The sequence below is a fragment of the Castor canadensis genome, chromosome 17 (assembly GCF_047511655.1).
Source record: "Castor canadensis chromosome 17, mCasCan1.hap1v2, whole genome shotgun sequence".
Taxonomy (NCBI): Eukaryota; Metazoa; Chordata; class Mammalia; order Rodentia; family Castoridae; genus Castor; species Castor canadensis.
In genome coordinates, this window is record NC_133402.1 from 65,539,541 (window position 1) to 65,560,524 (window position 20,984).

At 38.1% G+C, this 20,984-nt stretch overlaps 1 protein-coding gene across 4 annotated transcripts in view; it reads right to left on the minus strand.

Annotated features, from left to right (window-relative positions):
* Positions 1 to 20,984, minus strand: part of Plod2 (procollagen-lysine,2-oxoglutarate 5-dioxygenase 2) — an 83,135-nt gene that overhangs the window by 42,267 nt on the left and 19,884 nt on the right. For 3 of the 4 annotated variants that reach the window (XM_074060067.1, XM_074060068.1, XM_074060069.1), the window contains exons 2-3: positions 4,201 to 4,292; positions 592 to 728 (exon numbers count right to left, since the gene is read on the minus strand). In XM_074060067.1, the coding sequence (XP_073916168.1) occupies positions 592 to 728; positions 4,201 to 4,292 (229 nt within the window). Of the gene's footprint in view, positions 1 to 591; positions 729 to 4,200; positions 4,293 to 8,368; positions 8,556 to 20,984 lie in introns of those variants that run through there. The other variant, XM_074060070.1, reaches the window with a different exon arrangement.

Consider the following 20,984-nt stretch of genomic DNA (forward strand, 5'->3'; position numbering starts at 1 on the left):
TGGTTCGAGCCTTAGCACCAAAGTAAATAAGTAAAAAAGGTATTTATGCATTGGAAAGGTTCTTCTTCCTTAACAGCACAGGCCTTCTGATATCTCACTTCTACTTATAATCTTATGTGATCCATTTCTTTCTGTTTAACCAGAATCTGTTGGGTTTTCCTTCTCAATAGAACAGTACAACATGATCTTTAGTTCATCTTTAACTCAAGATTAAAGCATGAATTTCACAAAAATCTTATGCCATGTTTTCTCATTGCTGTTTATAGTAACTCATCAATGGTGACCACAGTACATGATTATCTCAGGCCATGATTTTATAACTATGGGTAAAATCTACATTTTAAAATAATTATTTCTTTTAAAAGGGGGAGAGGTAGAAGGAGGTAAAGAAAGTTAAAGATAGGAAGTAAATTTGATCAAAGTACATATGAGATGTATGGAGCTACCAAAATGAAACCCCTTTGTATAACCAATTTATGCTAATAAACATGATTCCTAGTTAGTAATATAATATATAATCCATGGCTATAAATTTCAACTCTTTACAAACAATTCAAAAGAAACTGGAAAATCCACAGGCTATTTTCTTACCAGTCAGTAAACAAGATGATCAGATCTTCTTGACTGGCATACTGTTCCATGATTTCTTTCATTAATCTCACTTTTTGGCCCCCTCCAATACTATTCATTCCATCACCACCTCTCCACTCCTCCCCTTGACCAATGACCTATAAATGAAATCAACATTTCAACCCTGAGAAAAATTAAATTATAATAGTACCATAAAAAGTCATCAGCAACCTGTACAGTACTGCACCATAAACCCTCTTTTCCCAGTGCCTTAAATCATAACGCTAAGAATTTAAAAATAATGCCTAGCAAGGTCATAATCCTCTAACACTATCCAACCCAAAAATGCCATTCCCATTTTTATAATTTCAAAAGTTGGATCTAATCCATGCAGGTGGACAGAAAGTATTTCTTATGTTTTATGTTATTCCTGTTATTCAGAATAAAATGAGAAAGAAAATGAAGAAACTTCACATCACTTTTCTCAGTCTAGCCAGACATCTGTAAGATCCACACTGAAATCCCATGAACCTCCTGAAATCCCAGACTGAGCCCTTATGAGATTTCCCTACTGAACCAAAGGGATTGCTCACGGAAAGGCAGGAGACATTAAGCAAAATGTCACTTTCTTTACCATTAAATCTTAAACTTCAACCATTCTCAAAAGCTTAATAAAAATTTATCAGTGCAAGAAATGGCCTAAACACAGTTACTTTGAGCTAAACCTGGTCCCTTTCTCTTCACTATTTGTCTCAACCTCAGCCACTGCCACACACTGTTATGCATGGTTGACACACCTGGGCCCCCCAAGAGCCGAAACACCAGCCTATACACACACACACACCACACACCACATACCACATACCACACACACACCACACACACCACACCACACACCACACACACCACACACACACACACCACACACACCACACACCACACACACATAACACACCACACACACCACACACACACACCACACACACCACACCACACACCACATACCACACACACCACACACACACACCACACACCACACACACATAACACACCACACCACATACCACACACACACCACACACACACACACACACACACACACACCACACACACCACACACACACCACATACCACACACACATAACACACCACACACCACACACACATAACACACCACACACCACACACACACACACACACACCACACACACACCACACACACACACACACACACACCACACACACACACACACACCACACACACACACCACACACACCACACACACTCACCACACACACACACACACACCACACACAAACACACACACACACACACACACCACACACAAACACACACACACACACACACACCACACACACCACACACACACACACACACACACCACACACAAACACACACACACCACACACACCACACACACACACACACACACACACCACACACACCACACACACACACACCACACCACACACACCTCATATCTCAGTTTCATCAAAGCAAAGTCTAAAGTTATGAAAATAATGATGTACTAGGGGTCCTGGGAATCTAGGCAGGCATGAAATTCAAAGTAGAAATACAGAATACAAAGGCAAGAATACAAATTTATAAAATAAGTACAATTATTTCCAACTTTTTTTTCTTTTTGCGATTCTAGGGTTGAACTCAGGGTCTTGCCTTTTCCAGGCAGGTGCTCTACCTCTTGAGCCACATCACCAGCTCCTTTTGCTTTAGGTATTTTTCAAATAGGGTCTTGCATGTATGCCTGGGCTAGCCTGGAAAGTGGTCCTCCTGTTTATCCTACCCATGTATCTTGGATGAAAGGTACATGACACCATGGTCAGCTTTTATTGGATGAGATGTGGTCTTACTAACAGTTTGCCTGGGTTAACCTCAACTGTGATCCTCTCGATCTCGGCCTCCTGAGCAGTTATGATAACAGACATGGCCACCACCCCAAAATTAATCCCAACTTTGTGACACTGAACCAAATATAAATCTGCCTGGAAAAGCTCCAGGACCCTCAGCCTCAAAACTCTTACTACTCCTTCATCAGTATCTGTATTGAAGGTTGGGAGATAAATGACAGCCAAGAAAATCAAGCTCCTATGTGTCTCTATTAAAACTGGGGCTAACCTAGTGGAATTGTTAGGTCCTTCTAGAGTCTCCAATCCTATAGTGACACTGAGCCAAGCACACCGGAGCCATGCTCTGCGTGGGTGCCAGGCTCTGGTGAGCATCAGAATCACCTGGAGGGTTGTGAAAAATGAATCATTCTCAGAAGTTGTGATTCAGTGGTCTGTGGTATGGTCTGAGCCTGTTCCTTTTAAGCAGTGCCCAGGTGGTGGAGATGCTGGAGGTTTGAAGTCCACACTTTGGGAACCACTGGATTTCATAATAAGAAGAAAGGCAGCATACCATAAACTTCAGAGTCGCTCAGTGGGGCTAGTGGAGAGCGAACAATTGTCCTCCCTCATAAATAAGTCTACCTTGCTTTGCTCATGCAATGAACCAATAGCATTACCACGTGTACGGGTCCTAACAAGGTGCCTGGCACACAAGAAACATTCAGCTACTGTCCAGTCTGAGCCCTGAACACTTCCCTAGTGGATCCAGCCATATTTTATGCCAATTTCTTGTTATTTCCCATAGGGTCTCCTATCAATGCATACTTCTGTATGTCTCATCTATCTATCCTAACATACTTCTAACGTCCCTTCTTTTATGCTATATCACTAGATCTGTTTTTCCAGCAAGGTTGAGCTCTTTCACATTCTGTACTAGCATCTCCACCTCGTCTTCCAGGGGCCATGTGGTGAAACTACCTTTTCACTCCATTACATTTGAGAATAGTTCAGTTTTTGCCCAAATGTACTCTTTTCCTTCCTTCCTTTCTTTCTTTCTTTTTTTTTTAATTTTCTACCTAAATGACTACTTATTCTCCTCTTATTTGCAGAAAAGACCTGGCTGACAGGTCTTTCTACCAAAAATAAATAAATAAATAAATAAAAATAAGTAAATCAAAACAGCAGGCCTGCAACAGCTCAGTTTAATGGCTCTATTAATCCCCCAAGTTTCCTCTGATCATTTGATAGTGAAAGTTCCTTTGAAGGTAAGTCTTCTAAAACCCTTTTAAACTTCAACAGTGTTCCCAAATTGCTGTAAAACAAACAAACAAAAACAAAGCAAGAAAAGCAAATCTCAATAATGGAAAGAAACAGTATCCACTTCACAGTCATGTTTCCAATTCTCTATAAAGAAGAAGCACACCACAGCAGGCAACCCATTACAGAAGAAATTATCCAAAGTTATTACCATTGTCAGATCTTAGGCACATTGTGTTTGTCCGCAACCCTCCAAAAAATTCTGTATGTGTATATCTTTAACATGTTTTCTATTGTTTCATTGAACATATTTATACACAGCCTTAAGAAATATTAAAAAATTGTCTTAGTGGCAGAGTATGAATCGAATGTATCACTGTATAAACTAACAGTAATTATGTAACCAAATTTCATCCTTCTGTGTGGCTTAGACTGTGGTGGTGGCATTGGGAAAAGTGTACTGCAGACACACATGCTGGTATATACAGAAAGAAAGGTGTACCATACCTTCACAGTGTAGTTGAAGTATTTGGCTGACTGCATAAATCGATGGAATCCATCACTTTCTTTTGTTGCTACAGTTATGACTAATAATTTATCTGCAAAGACATAAAAAAATCACATAAGATTTACCAAGAGGTTAAATACTGGCAGCTTATGACTCACTCCAGTGATCAAAGAGCTCACTGAATGTTTAATTTACACGTAACTGAACCAAGAGTACTGAAAACTACGCAGTTCAAACTGGCAATGCTACTGTTGATGATGAACCCATCAAATGACAAATTGCTTGAATGGTTAAAAAGAAAAGTTTGTTAATGTTTAAGGAAAAGCACAAGTATTTCAACCTTAAGAGAAAAACTTCAACAAAATGTATCTTCATCTGTAAAAATTAAATTCTTCTAGATATTACCTAATCAATGAGTTACACTGTCACCTATAAGAATCCCAAATTTATGACACAATATCAAGTGAATTCCTCCAGCAAATTTTACTCATCAAAACACTGACCTATGTAGACAAAGATCTAATCATGAGTCTGATCCTAATTCTCTAAAATAACTTGTGAATGAGGACAGGGGGGAGAAATGACCCAAGCCTTGTATGCACATATGAATAATAAAATTAAAATAAAATAAAATAAAAATAAATAAATAAATAAATAACTTGTGAAGATATCAGAAGTGAATGTTTAGCCACAAAATCTTAATTTTTTCCTCCTATTCATGATTTTTATACAGTATCTCAAAAACAGCATTTGTATTACTTATTTATTTATCTTATTTTCTTTAAAGAATTGGAAAATTATTATCAATACTAATGAATTGCAGCTTTTAGTTATCATTTTATAACAGAATATTATTTTCAACTTGTGTAACATACCTTCTTAGCAACAGTATGTAGATTTAAGGGTTTATTTCCAAATCCCCATAGAAGTTATCAATGAATGACAACATTTACCAGGCAAAACATGCTGAAAAATTCATTTTATAAAGTGCATCAGCAAACACAAAAGGACCTGAGACCTTTTTTAAATTATTTATGAGTGTCAACTAACACAGCAAAACTAACAGCTCTTCACAATTCCAAGCACTTAAATTACATCATTTGAATCTCCCCTGCCTGTTCCTAATAAGATAAAACTCAGAGGGTTTAAACTTCCCATAAGTCATATAAGGTGGACAAAGCACATTGTAGGAATCAGTAAAAAAATAAGTTCATATTCACCAAGGCAATTCTCCATTGAGTTTTGAAAATAACTAAAATAATATAAATAAGTTCAACATGCATAAAGAAACAATAAATTCAAATATCCACCAGTCAAATACAAACAGAAACATTTCCATGAGTATAAAAATATAAACAATTCATTGATTTATTTACACAAAAAAAGCATTTCTTATATAACATTCAACCTTGGAAATAAACATTCCAAGTAAAAAAAAGTCAACATCATGAAAGCTGTGAAGGCCTGAGCAAATAAATCCTAAGATAATTTTAAATGTCACTTTAAAAAAATTTTTATAAGATTTCATACAGAGCTTAACTGATAAGAAAATTTGACATTCACCTCTCATAATAAATTTTAAAATAATTTTATAGAGTATACTTTTCAGAAGACTTTTCTCTGTAATAAAATGACTATTTGAAGATAACTTTCTTAATGTTTACTACATAAGTCATAAAAATAAACTTCAAATGTAGATTTTTAACTGGATGAAATCCTACATTTACCATTTCCAGTATAACATTAACAGCAAGGATTTCATCATCCTTAACGGGAAAGTAATGTCAGCCAGACGGTTAGGTCGACAAAAATGTTACCAGAATCCATGACTCAGAGACAAAGCACAAAAATGTCAGTGTCTAGCAATCTTATGCCAAATAAGGACTTCTATTATTTCAGTACAGTTGCTAATTATAAAAAAATAGGTTATACAGTTTTGCTAAAGAAATGTGTGTTTAATAACATCACATATAAACAGCCACCTCCTTGCTCTCATTGCAGTGTTACTACTACGAGACGAAATGAATCTCACTCAGTTACAGAAAGGTAGAGAAAGGGCTGACATGTACCACTCACAAGCTTTCATCACCCAATTCAAAAACTCAACCTTCTCAACATTTATGAAGAATTCTTTCTTGAAAAACAAAAAAGGAAAGACAGTGTAGAGCATAGAGCTGGGCACTAGTGCCCCAGCCTGTAATCCTTGTTACCTGGGAAGCTGACAGCAGGAGGATGGTGGTTCCAGGACAACCAAAAACAGTTAGCAAGACCCCCATCTCAACAGGAAACAGGTGGGTGTGGTGGCTTACGCCTGTCACACAGTGAGGACAGGAAACTTAAAATAGGAAGATGGTGGCCCATGAGGGCCTAAGAAAAAAGCAAGACCTTATCTCCAATATAGCCAGGACAGAAAAAGGCCTGGAGATGGCCCAAGGGGTACAGCGCCTACCTAGCAAACACGAAGCCCTGAATTCAAACCCAAGTACTGCCAAAAAAGTAACCTAAATTTTATATACACTTAAATTTCAGGATAAATTGCACTACAAATTTACTAGAAATAAAGTGACAGAACATGGTAAGTGACAGAAAAGCGATGCCATCAGTAAAAATCCTGCACAGCAGAAATGCGATGGGATACGTGGCCGGCAGAACTGATGGTGAAAGGGAAAGAAAGAAGGGAAGCTTACAAGCTTACAGTGTACTAACTTATAATTAAGGCGACTTCCACCCAGGTGTAAATTGTAAAGCTTAGCTGGGTCTTGACTTGAAAAAATAAATAAACAAATAAATAAATGTAAAAAGGCATAAATATTCCCCCACATCCTTATGCCTGTGAGTAAATGTAAAAACAGTAAGATAAAAATGAAAAAGTGAAAAGGTATATATAAAGTTAGAAAAGTGTAAGTGCTTATTGATGCCCTGAAATTACTCATTGTTAGCACTCTAATGTCATTTACAAAATTTTCAAAAAGAGTAACATTCTGAGGCGCATTCTGAAGTAAGTACTCACCCAGCAATATAACACAGCGTCTGTGATTTGTTTTAAAATTATTTGTCATAAATGCAGGCAATAAAAAAAAGGACAAAGATTAGGTAAGACTGGTCATATAAGAAGACTGCTGAACCTAGATGAGTTTTAGACATGTTTGAAAAGTTTTAAGTATAAAAACCAAGAGAGTTCAAATTTATGTAAAATTCCTAATTTTTCAATCATTAAAGTGATAAGAAAATTTTTCAAAGGAAACCTTTTCACAGTCTATGTCATCTAAGTGAAGAAACACAGAGAACAGAAATTGTGTTCACCATCCTGCACAAACTGAATGACCAGGTAGGATAAGGAGGAAAAGGTCTCAACAACATGCACCTCCCACCACCACGTCTACTCTGCATCTCACCGTCCTCACAGCATCACTGTGTCCTACAGTAGCTGTCACAAATGTTGCCTTTATTTCTCTACGAGGAAACAGATCATAATAAATATGAAATACATCTCTATACAGTGCAGTAGGTTTGAACCATTATCAAACGAAAGTCACCTAGCTCATGACAAAAACAAAAACAAACTTTCACAAACTTTCTTAGCTAAACCTTCAAAATGTCTAGCACTGTTGGAAGAATAAATATTTATTATCTGGGTGAACATTTAGCTCTCGATAAAAATTCAGATAAATACTGGAATTTCTAAAAAAGCCAATAAAAGTCAGTTCATTTAGAAAGCTCCCATTTGGTTTACATTCTCTTTTACTAATGCATTAACAGATTCAGTGGAGGTAGGGAATGCACCATTACACTCATTTTTTTTTCTTCCAAATAGTTGTTGCTATTATCAATATTCAGTGAGATCAAACTATGAGTTTAAAACAGAAAGTCACTTTGCGGGGCTGAAGGCGTGGGTCAAGTGGTAGAGCACCAGTCTGGGTTCGAACCCCAGTACGGTCAAAGAAACAAGAAAAAAGTCAAGGGAAACAAACAAAAGAGAAAGTCATTTTGCAATGTCCTGTCACCAAGTGAATGCTAAAGCTGCACATAAACTCCATCTGAAATTTATTCTCTTAATGAAGACCTAGCATTAAACAAGTTAGCGCTAGCCTTCGACAGCTTTCTCTCCAAGTAAATATATATAGTCCTTAACTTAAAATCTGCAAACATCAAGAAAAACTGCCTTACCAGAGAAGGAGTTCACTGTTTACACTTGCAACAAACTCACTTTATGGCCAGATATATCCTTCATCTGTAAAGATCAGTAGTTCCCAATTTTCCACTGAAGGAACATGTTTTCTTAGCAGTGATTAGCACGATGCAACAGCCTGCCTCACAAAAGGCTGAATAATCACTGTCTTGGGCTTTGTGGGTCGCAGTTTCACTCACAGTTCTACTTTTTTTCTTTTTCTTTTAAACAACACTTAAAAAAATTCTTAGTCCTCTGGCTGGCTGTCCATAAACAGCCACGGGCCAGATCTGGCCTCCAGGTTGTAGTTTGCTTGTATAATTGGCCACATAGGTTTGAAGACAAGCTTCTTGGCTTCAAATCCCAATTGTAAAATGTATTATTTGTTTCAAATTGGTCAGTAATTCATACTCTGTATTTCATCTGTTTCTCATCTGCAGTGCACAATAGCACCCCCAACAGTTTCCTATGGGCAAAGTTAAGTTAATAAATGCACAGTGATTGATACACTGTATGTTCTACACTTGTGTTAGACAGTATCTTATCATTTTTACTCTAAAGATGCATGGCCACAAGATAGGTTACGGTTGATGTGCAAGCTTCAGCAACTTATAATTCCATCTCTTTGTCTATCAGAGATGCTGATAAGGTTTTCATAAACTGTAAAAACTGGCTTAATATTGTTCATTTAAATAATTTAGCAACTAACCATAGATATGCCTTTCTCAAATGCCTGCATTTTTCTCCATCTCAAAGCAAGTTATAATTCTAAACCCAAGTTGCAATCATCCCTTACTCTGGTGTGTCTCATACGTAGCCCATTCTGGCCACTCTACCTGTATCTTCACAAAGCTGCACAGTGATCTTCTCAAAACACTGAGCCACTTGACAGGTTACTCACTGCTAAACACCTTTACATGGCCTTCTATCGCTTTTAGGATGGTGGTCAGACCCCATTACTGCAATATGCTGCTTGATCTCTCTCCCTCAATATCATCTACTTCCTCTCTCCCCCTTGTTCTCTCTGCTCCAGCCACACTGGTCTGTTTGTTATTTTCCAACTGTGTCGACTCCTTTTCACTCAAGGAGTAGAGCTTATGCAAGACCATTATCTAAGTCCCTCCCTTATCTCTTGATGTAGATGCACAAACTTGAAACTGTTAGACGTATGTAATTCCTCAGGGAGGCATTCTCTAACTTAATAGGTCAAACTTTTTATAGATTTTCACCACACTCTCTGCCTCTCTTTCACAGCCCTTACAGAAATTGTCATTCTATTATATGCAGAGTTTCTATCTGTGAATAAACACTCTCTCCAACTAGATTATAGTTACAAGAGGCAAGATGTCCTTTGAACCTCTAGGGCTTATCACAGTATTCAGCACAGTTCTCAATTTTTTTAACTTATTTTTTACTGATACATAAAAACATACATATTAAGGGTGTATTGTTCCATGTTTTGATATATGTACACATTTCAAAATGTTTAAATATTTTTTAATAAATGGATTCAGGGACAAATGACATGACAGATGTGCGGGTGTATATAAAATAATGTTTTCAACAAATCCTACACCTCAAATTCACAGATAAGGAAAGTCAGGCTTAAACAGAATAAGCAGGTTAGCCAAAGTCACATAGCTGGTTACTTGCTGAGCCAGGAGTGGAAGTTCAGAGTTAGTCTAGAAAATATTTTTTTTTCTAGAATTTCAGGTGCCTCACTTGATGGCAAAAGGTCAAACAGTTAGAAAGGATTTGTCATGTATGCAGAAAAGAGATAGCAAGCCAGCAGCTCACATCTTCACAAAGATCTGCTTGTGGGGCCGTCCCTGGCTAGCATCTGGAAGGCTGCATCCCAGATGCTTCCCAGATGGTTTTCCAGTGGCAAGAGCTCTCCCTGTTCTGAGACAAGAATGGATCCCTGTGCCTAAACTGTACACTGCAGTTTATGATGAACATCTGCTTTCCTTCTGGGAATTTAGAATTTTGGTACAGAGGCTGTCTATGTCACCCATCCTCAATAAAAACAGGGGGCAGTCTTCATAAAGTTCCCTGATAGAAAACATTTCATACATGTCTGTCACCCGTGAAGCCGGGGAATTGCACACATCCTGCTTGGGAATGGACTTAGAAGTTTGTGCCTGGTTCTCCCAGACCTCATTTGCGTGCCTGTTCCCTTTGCTGAATTTGCTTAACATCAATGACAGATGTGAGCACAGCTATGCTGAATGCCTTCAGTGGTCCTCCTGGGTGGCTGAGCCAAGTATGGTCTGCAGCATGCCTGGCTTACTATGCATCCAGCTACAAACACCAGGTCTTCATCTGAAAGAGGCACCAGTAGAGCTAATTGGTGAAGTGCACAATGCATACTTGGATATAGGATCCCTGCTCAGAAACCAGGCTAATGACAGACAGAGGACTCCAAACAGTCTAGAAAGAGAGTATTTGGTATAGAAGATGATCAGACCCTGGATCTGAAATGACAGAGAGTCAATTCATCTTAATTTAAATCATTATATCAGGGGCAGTTTAGCAAAGACACTTCTTTTATAAAAGACAAAACCAAGACCTAAAGAGAACAAGACTTGTCCAGGATCCAGCAGCTAGGAGGTAAGCAAATTAGAACTGAACCCAGGATCCATAATTAATGCAAAATATGGTTGTTCTAGGTCTTATTGCACCATTTTATTGCTTTGTAAGTACTGAATCCCCCAAATACTCTCAGAAACTAAAGCCATACAGTCTAGGTAACAAAGGAACAAACTGCACTGTGTGAAATTGTTGCAAAAAATGCAAGAAAAATATCCCTCAAGAGCAATTAAAGGATGTGTCAAGGGGACATCAGAAGATTCCCTAGCACTTTTGTAGGAAAAGGAAGAAAAAGGAGAGATTAAAGAAAAAACTTCAAATAATCGAAAGTACTCCAATAGAGGGTATCTGTACCTGTTAGCATTCAGGTACATGTCTGGGCTTCCACAGCCAACTCTAGACAATGTAAAGACAAATGGCAGATGAAGAGCTGTGCTAGGAGCGGATATATAAATAGAGTAACCAACTATCTCAGTCTGCCCAGAGTAAGAAGTTCCCAAAAATGGGTTTTTGTTTTTAAAATTGGGAAAGTCTTGTGCAAACCAGGATTATAGATCACCACATAGTGTATATGGTGGGATTAGCGATTGCCCTTTGTTTACAGAAAGGCTGTCTGACAAATGGTCCTTAGTAGGAGGTATTAAGCAATGAATTAACTCTTCTGGAATCAGAAGGTCGACACCAGACAACAAGTTAGGAAAAATGTGATAGAGACTTCTACAAGAGACAGACATCAGAACAGTCACTGAGATAACCTTCATTCTTCATAAATACTTCAAACCACAGTATGCTTCATACACCCTTTTTCAAACACAAATCAAACACGTGTTAGATTAAAAATGTTTTAATATTTCTGATTTCCTTTTGAGTAGCCATTTTTTTCTGGTCTATATACACAAATTTATTTTGCCTATTGTGTAATCAGACACTGACGGGAGGGCAAGTTTCAAGTCAGAATTGAAAGGGAGACAATTGTTCCTCCTAGCAAGGAACTTTCACAGAGCTACAGAGTGAGCTGAAAAACAGGTAAGAAAAACATATAAGCAGATCATTATACTAATGTATATAATGATTATACTAATAATTAAGATTTTTTAAATTAGTATATGTGTAGTCAATAAAACTTCAGTAATTATTAGGAAAGACTGAAATTTTACAGTAAGAAAATTAATTTTCCTAATATGAGGTATAATCTTGAATCTAAAATACTGTTGGCCACTTACTTTATACCTCTTAATTATTCATTAAGATTAAAACCATGATATAATACAGTAGCACATTTAAATAAATTTACATTCTGCTAATCTCAACAGTGTCTACGTGCTTTAGAAAAGCATTGCTAATACATGAGTCATAAAACTTACTTCATCTGTAAAGTATGCACTTTTTTCAGAACAATCTTGTCATAACTCTTTAGTAGCACTCACACTTCCTGTTCACCCCTATGCATCCACACTTCTGATTCTCAACGACTATCCACAACTTCAACACTAAGACCTCAACTTAAACGCGATCAGCAATAAGAAGAAAAATATAGGGTGTTTACTCCCCCGAGAAGCACTGAGATAGAAAATCCAAGGACCAGACTGGGGCCAAGAACCACACACAAATATACACTGAGCTTCAGCAAATGCCTTCTGGAAAACAAAATCTGAACACGAAAGAATGAGCATGCGAAGGGAGGCTTCAATCAGCGTAAATAAAACCTGAGTTAAAAGTTGAAAAAAATTACAAAGTATGCAGTGGGCTTTACTTGAACAAGACGGCAACAAAGAGAAAAGCAATCTTTACAGGGCAGATGACGACCCCACTCTAACCGCTGAGCCATGGAAGAGAAATCAACAATAGGGGGTGTGACCAGCATAATTAGACTACTAACCATATCATATATGGAATAACTGAATGACTGAGAATTTTAAAAATATTCTCCACCTCCTGACCAACTCATCACACCTAAATAGAAAAGAATACATTTCCCCTACGAGGTGCTAGAGAAAAAAACTGGCTGGAGAGGTGGGAAAGGAATTGGTTGAGGGAAGGTAGGTTTTGTATGAACCATACCAGTTACAATAAAAAATATGTAAAATGTCCAGTGTCTGTGGCTCACACATGTAATCCTAGCTACTAAGGAGACAGAGATCAGGAGGATCATGGTTCAAAGCCAGCCAGAGCAAATAGTTCCCGAGACCCTATCTTAAAAAAAAAAAAAGAAAATCACAAAAAAGGGGCTGGTGGAATGCCTCAATGTGTAAGCCCTGAGTTCAAGTTCCAGTACCACAAATTAGAAAAAGTATGCAAAACAAAAGGACTACTCTGAAGAAGTAGTATGTTCTCAATCTGATAAATATTAAAATGAATTACTTAAGACCAATTCCAAAACTTATGACTAGGGGAACACAGCTGAGCCTTCCAAATGTTATGAAATTTATACACCAGATATAATTTTAATACCAAAGGAAAAACAATTTGCCCCCTTCTTAGACAGAGTGGACACTGATGCACTCCAAGGAGTCAAAGATTTCAGCAGTCTCCAAAATAGAAAATTGTATCAGTAATGAGAACCTCCCCTGAGTAGGGAAAGGCAAACCATGAATTGGCCAAACACTTTATCAGAGACCGAGGTGACTGCCAGAAATCTGGTGGCACAGTTATGTAGCTTGTGGAAACAAATGTGCTCTGTAAGTGTTTTTCCACATGTTACACACACACTGGAAATATTTCCTGTGCTCATACACAAAGGGTATCGGTGGTAAAGTTAAGAAGCAGGACAAAAGAGTAGAGATTATATCCTTGCCAGTGTACATACAGCTATAAGAGCTGACCTACAGCAGACGTCACCTCCACTTGGATGAGAGCCATGCTCCAAAGTTCTAAGGCAAGGTGCCTGATCCAAAATAACCTTCACTTCTCCATAATGCAAAATGAAAAACCTTTTTTGTGTACATCTGCCTAAACTAAAAGAATGAAAATAAATTCATCTGAGATGCTAAATTAAAAGCAGATCTGGAACTGTGGCACTGAGATGTGATGAAAGTCCTAACCTTCATTTATCATCTTCAATTACAGTGACACTATTCCATGTTGCTATGCACACAATATAAACTTTTCTTTTTTTAAGATGACATTGTGAGGCTGGGGATGCAGCTCAGCAGTAGAGTGCTTGCTTCACATTTTCAAGGCCCTGGGTTCAATCCCAAGCACCACAAAACGGATAATTAAAACAAAGTGACATGGTCTACCATTTCTATCTTGAGTAAAATGAGAGGGTTTAAGCTTCTTCAACAAGCAGTTGGCATATAAGAGATTACTAATAAAAAAATGAATTGCATAATAGATAATGTGGGAACATAAAATTAAATGAGTTGATGAAGTCAACGATAGATACCAGAATCTACAGAATTACTAAAGGAACCCACAAAAATAGTTTCTTATTTGCTTTATATTGAAAACATTCAAATTCCCATCTTGATGTAAGATGTCTTATCTTTTTTTTGGAGTATATCCTGGAAAGTGTAAGAAATGTTCTAGGACTCACTAGCTAAGTTTGAGATTTTTAAGATATATGCATGACTGATTTTTTTCTTTGCAATTTAACTTTTGAACTAGGTGATAAAATAGAAAATGGTAATTTTTTTCCAGATATCTGGTTGACTTGCCTTCAGGAGATATTAGTTCTATACAAACAACAACAAAAGTTGGCAAGGATGTAAGGAAAAGATACCCTCATACACTGTTGGTAGGAATGTAAGCTAGTTCAACCACCATGGAAAACAGGATGGAGGCTCCTTAAAAAACTAAAAATAGATCTACCATATGATCCAGCAATACCACTCCTAGGGATATACCTGAAGGAATGTAAGTTAGGTTACAACAAAGACACCTGCACATGCATGTTCACTGCAGCATTATTCACAGCAGTAACAGCTAACAATAATCCTAACAGCTAAACTATGAAAACACCAAAGATGCCCCACAATTGATGAATGGATCAAGAAAATGTGGTATTTATATAAATGGAGTTTTATTCGGCCATAAGGAAAAATGAAACCATGTGGTTTGAAGGTAAATGGATGCAACTGGAATACATGATGTTAAATGAAGTAAGCCAGGCTCAGAAAGACAAAGACTGCATATTTTCTCTCATATGTGGGAGGTACACACAATACAAATAAGGCAATAAAAACAGCTCATGCTTTGGGAAGGTCACTAACAGGAGTGGGAGGGTAAAAGTAGGAAGTTAAAAAAATTGAATATGGTTGATGTGCTTTCTATATAAGAATGAATATAGAATTTTCAAACCTGTTGAAAGCAGCATAAAAGGGGGACTAAAGTAGAAAGAAGAAAAATAGAGGTAATGAGCCCATTTGGGTTATAATACATATATACGTGGAAATGTCACAGTGTAACTCCCTGTATAGCTATCTTAAACAAACAAAAATACCCTTTTTCAAAAACAGAGGACGGGAAGGTAAAACAAGTGCTGTCTGGGAGTTGGTATCAGTGAGTGGGGAGGATATAAGGAAAGGGTATAGCAGGGTAAGTTTGGTGGAATTATATGTACTCATGTATGAAAATGGAAAAATGAGACCTGTTGAAACTGTCCCAGGAATAGGGAGAGAGAGTATAAAAGAGAATGGCAGAAGGGGTGAATTCAACTACGATACATTGTAAGAGCTTTCATAAATGTCACAATGTACCCCTGTACAACCGTAATATGATAATAAAAGAATAAAAAGGAGGAACAAAGTTGGACAACTTACAAAAAAAGAAATTGGTTCTGACGTATGCTTCAATGCATCCACATGAGCTCAGTAAACATTCCCGTCTGTATCTTCCTTTTTTAAAGTTTTATGGATCTTTGGGATATTTTCAAATGGAGTATAGCAGTACAGTATTTTATTGTATGGATGAACCATGATTTAATTAACCATCATGCCAATGAATTATTTGAGCTATTTTCAATCCACTGCTATACCTAAGAAGATTTAAAAGATCCAATTGATGGTAATATATAATTTCTTTTATATGACTATATATTTATTATAAACTCAAAGTAGATTTCCTAGGCTGAATATCTTCCTCCCATTTACCATTTATTTTCGATTTTGTTCTTTTGGTTTTGTTTGAGACAGGGTCTCACTATGTAGCCCAGGCTGACTTCAAACTTGTGATCCTCCTGCCCATCCCTTCCCAGTGCTGGAATTACAGGTGGCCACCATGCCCAGCTTTTTCGTTTGGGCTGTATGAGTTTAGCAAGACAAAATTTCCTTTTTCTATGACATTTTTTATCAGCCACTAATTATTCTATCTTTTGGGTTTTGTGTCTCATAATGTACAAGGGACTTTCACAAGCTGCAATTATAAAACAATTGTCCTAGCAGTTTTATAGTATCATTTCTTCACAGAAATATCTTCTATAACATGTTGATGTTGCATAAATGAGGTGCTGAACTGTTGAGTCTCTGTACTTTATTACTACAGACAAAGAAGCCTGAGTCCCACTGTGAACTCTAGACAACAGCCCAGTGAGAAGGGAAAGGTAAGGAGATGCAGCAATAGTGCAGAGGAGGAAAAGTCAAGAGAAGTTGGGATATGCCACTGACAAAATACAATGTAGGTGGTTCTCAAAGATAGGGTAAGATGTAACTAGTGAGAAATGGAGAAGGGATAATAGTGTTTTACAAAAATAAAAGGCAAGAAATAGTTAATTTTAAATCATGGTTTAGAATTATGAAAGCACAGCTGGGAGACAAGAGATAAGGCCAGCAAGACAAGGCAGACGCTGGAGACCACAGTAAGAGAACCACTGGGCTCTGTAAGGAAAGATGCTGCCATATGGGGTTTTGAAAGGGAATTCATATTCCAAATATGCTGTATTTCATTCTTTCCTTCAATACTTATTTTGTTCGTATTATGTATTAGACACTGCCATACAGGCTCAGTATTCCAGAGTGGATAAAAGAGGCAATGGATCTCTGCCACCACGGAGTTTACATTCTAATACAGGGGGATAAATGCCAATCAAAATATCTCAGATACCTGGGCATGGTGGCATGCACCAGTGGTCCCAGCTACTTGGGAGGTGGAGGAAGGGGGATTGCCCATATGAAGTTGGAGAGACCTTATCTTACTTGGAGCTTGGTTCCAGTGGTAGAGCACTTGCTTATTAGCAAAGGCAAAGCCATGAGATTTAAAAAAAAAAAAAAAAATCAGCAGACTTATAGGGCTAAGAGAGAGGGAGAAGAAGCAAGGGGAGTTGAGATTGTGTTGCAATTCTTCACAGAGAGGGAGGGCGGACACTGAGGAAGTAAGCTATGCAGATACTGAGGGAAAGTTTTCCAGTAACAAGAAACAGTAAATACAAAGAATGTGATTGTGTCTGGTTCTCGTTCAGGCCTCATATATCAGCAGGGGAGAGAAGGGAGGACAAGTCAGGCATCCAAATGGCCAGAAACTACTCAAGTCAAAAACAAGATGTGCACAAAATGCCCAGTGCTCAGATTGCGTGGGCCTTGACAGGTCACTGTAAAGATGTCACCCTTCACTCCACATGTAGTGGGAAGCTATCAGAGTGTTGAGCAACAGATGACATGAGTTGCCAAAATGATACAAATAACAATGTCTACAACATAGATACTATTAACTCATTTCATGCATGTCCAAATGGTACACTGAAATCCCAAATTAATCACAGCATAGGTGACCAGAACCCAGGCAGCCTGGTTCCAGAGTCTGAGTTCTGACACTTAACAGGGCTACTCTGCTTCCACTGAAAGAAGTGGAAAGGCAAAGTTAGGCAGCCTAGTTGAGAAAGGGTTTTAACAATATTCCAGACTAGAGACCACAGTGAAATGGATCAAGGAATATCAGAGAAGGAAGAAAAAAAGCAATCAAGTTTGTTTCAAATTACAAAGCAGCAGGTTGACTAACCTATTAAATGGGATTTGTGAGAAAGAAGAGTGAAGAAAGACTCCAAATTATTAAAAGTGGACCAGGAACTAGAGAAAAGGTTAGTTCGAGATGAATTAACTTAGAAGATAACACAATCAATTGAAATCAATGCGAGTCAACTCCCTGTATAGCTATCCTCATCTCAACCAGCAAAAACCCTTGTTCCTTCCTATTATTGCTTATACTCTCTCTTCAACAAAATTAGAGATAAGGGCAAAATAGTTTCTGCAGGGTAGCAAGGGGTAAGGGGGGGTAAGGGTAGCGGTGGGGGGAAGGGGGGAGAAATGACCCAAACATTGTATGCACATATGAATAAAATAAAAACTGAAAATAAATAAATAAATTAGAAATCCAAGAATAAAAATAAATAAATAAATAAATAAATAAAAATAAAGTATCTGACCTGAAAGGATACTACATGAGAAAATGGTGAGAAAATAAATTTAAAATATTTACTGTAACTTTGTAGACAGTAAGAAATATAAATGTCATTTTCTCTGTCCTGAAGTGGGCACAGTCCCTAAAACTCTCTTGGGTCGATACTTCTTTGTTCCTTGGAGAGGAACGGACATCAATTTACAAACAACCTAAACATGCTATTGCAATGTTTAAAAGATGACAATGGCCCAGCTTGTCTTAAAGTGTAAAGATGTCCTGCACTTCATCATACTTAATTTAGGGGCAGAACTCAATAGGGAGAGGTTCTTCCGTCTTTTTTTAAACCAGCTTGTAGAAGAGCAAGCCATAGTTGCACATTCCGGTGTCAATGCATCACTGTGTAAGAAAATCTGTTTCAAGGACTTGAATGTGTACATTTTGAAACGCAGCAGGAGGAAAAAAAGTCCTGTGGGAAGACGATGGTCACTGTGGAAACTTTCGGCTATCCCTCCTCCCCGCCTCTCTGTTGTGTCCTGTCCCCTGCACAGTCACACTCCATGAATTCCTAGCCACCACACATTACAAGCAAATGGCTCACTAACTGGTTTTTCAAAACTTACAACCCCTCCGTAAAAACACAGCAAGGCATTAATTCATCAGAAAGAAGACACGTATTTGAACCAGATGTTCATAAAATAGCTCTCTTGTAAAAGCAAACTAATCCCATCAATATAAATCCAGACAGGGGCAGGACGTCCCCACACACCAAGTCAGGCTGCACTGTACCTGAGTCAGCAGGTCATGAAGGGAGCCAGCGTGGTAGGACACAAAGATGCCCTTGTGGGGAAGCACATCCAATGTCATCCGTGGCCAGTTCCTACAAGGAATTCTCAAAACTCCAAGCTGTCAAGATGTATCTACTCTACAGCGTCAGACATTCCGTCTGCTGGGAGGGCTGGTGACATTACTCTTCTGACAACTGCCTCCCAGCCATGCCATTCAGTGTTTTCTCACCATCAATGACCTCTCCCAAATTTTTTCACCCACGCTTAATTCCAGACTTTCTCAAAGTAGAAGGAGACTCACAGTAATTTCATTAATAGTATACAGGTCATCAAAGAGTCTTTAAACTATGCAGTGTGTGTGTGTGAGTGTTCTCGGAAATATTCAATATGGCTTAAAATAAAAATAGAAATAGTTTCCCAACTTCACAAGTTACTCTACATTTTTAATTACAACACATTGCAGCTAGTTAAAACACACAATCTTCTTCTTTACAGTACTTAATAGAAATCACTCTGCATCAGACTATAATTAAGGAAAAAATATTGAGGATGTGAGGGCGATCTGGCTGCGACATCTGTCACCCCATTGATCGCCAGGGTTGATTCGGCTGATCTGGCTGGCTAGGCGGGTGTCCCCTTCCTCCCTCACCGCTCCATGTGCGTCCCTCCCGAAGCTGCGCGCTCGGTCGAAGAGGACGACCATCCCCGATAGAGGAGGACCGTTCTTCGGTCAAGGGTATACGAGTAGCTGCGCTCCCCTGCTAGAACCTCCAAACAAGCTCTCAAGGAAAAAATATTGAAACAAACATAACCATTCCTTGAGATCTTCTACTCATTGCTTCCTGAACTTTCCAGTGATACAGTAATTCCCCCGAACACATCTACTTCTACAGAGCTGCCTACCACCCTAAGAAGGAGCCCCAGACAAACTCTTTTTCACACGTAGCTTCAGACTTTTAATTCCTTGGTCTCCACCTTATTATTTGTGTGTCCATTCACCTGCTTTTATAAACAGCACAGCGTGTTTCTTCACTTTCTTCCCCTTACAATTTTTGTAATATATTATGTCCTGAGAGTTACATAGCTCATTTGCTCATACTGTATATTAAGTCCCATTTTTACTCATAAATATTCCCAAAAAAAATAGCTGGAAGTTTAGTTAGGGCCAAAAAGGACAGTCGGCTACTCTAAAATGAAAATTGCTGTGTTCCATAAGCGGTCACCAGTAATAAACTGACCACCGCCAGGTGAGGCATCAGAGACTGACTGAGCAACTCTCTCAGACTGCACACTCCTCCCTGATGCAGTTTATAAAATGGAAATAACATAAGAAGGTTAGTCAGGCTGACCTAAAGTACTTCCAGACTGAAGCAATGAAAAATATTTCAGGCTTCCATGGAATTTGGTGAAAAACTGTACTATTTTCATAACTATTACCATGGTATGGAAAAATTCAAAACCCATTCTGAAGAAAAATATACACACACAAACATATGCACATAAACACCTTACTATAAATTCCTCTGCCAAAATAAAACAAGTAGGGCCATACATAGTGGGACACACCTATAATCCCAGTTACTCAAGAGGTAGAGATGGGGGAATCACAGTCCAAGGCCAACCAGGGCAAAAAGTTCCTGAGGATTCCCCCCACCATCTCAACAAACAAGTCAGGTGTGGAGGTGCATAGCTATAACCCCAGTTACACAGGAGTCATGGGTATTTATATCCTAGTTTAAGGCTGCCTCCAGGCAAAAATGTGAGACCTGTTCAAAAAATAGATAAAGCAAGGCAAGCTCCAGACCCTGAGTGCAAACCCCTGAAATGCCAAAAAAAAAAAAAAAAAAAAAAATTTTAAAAAAGTAGTATCTGAAGAAAAGAGATGATGGTACACATAAACACTGTACTTGTG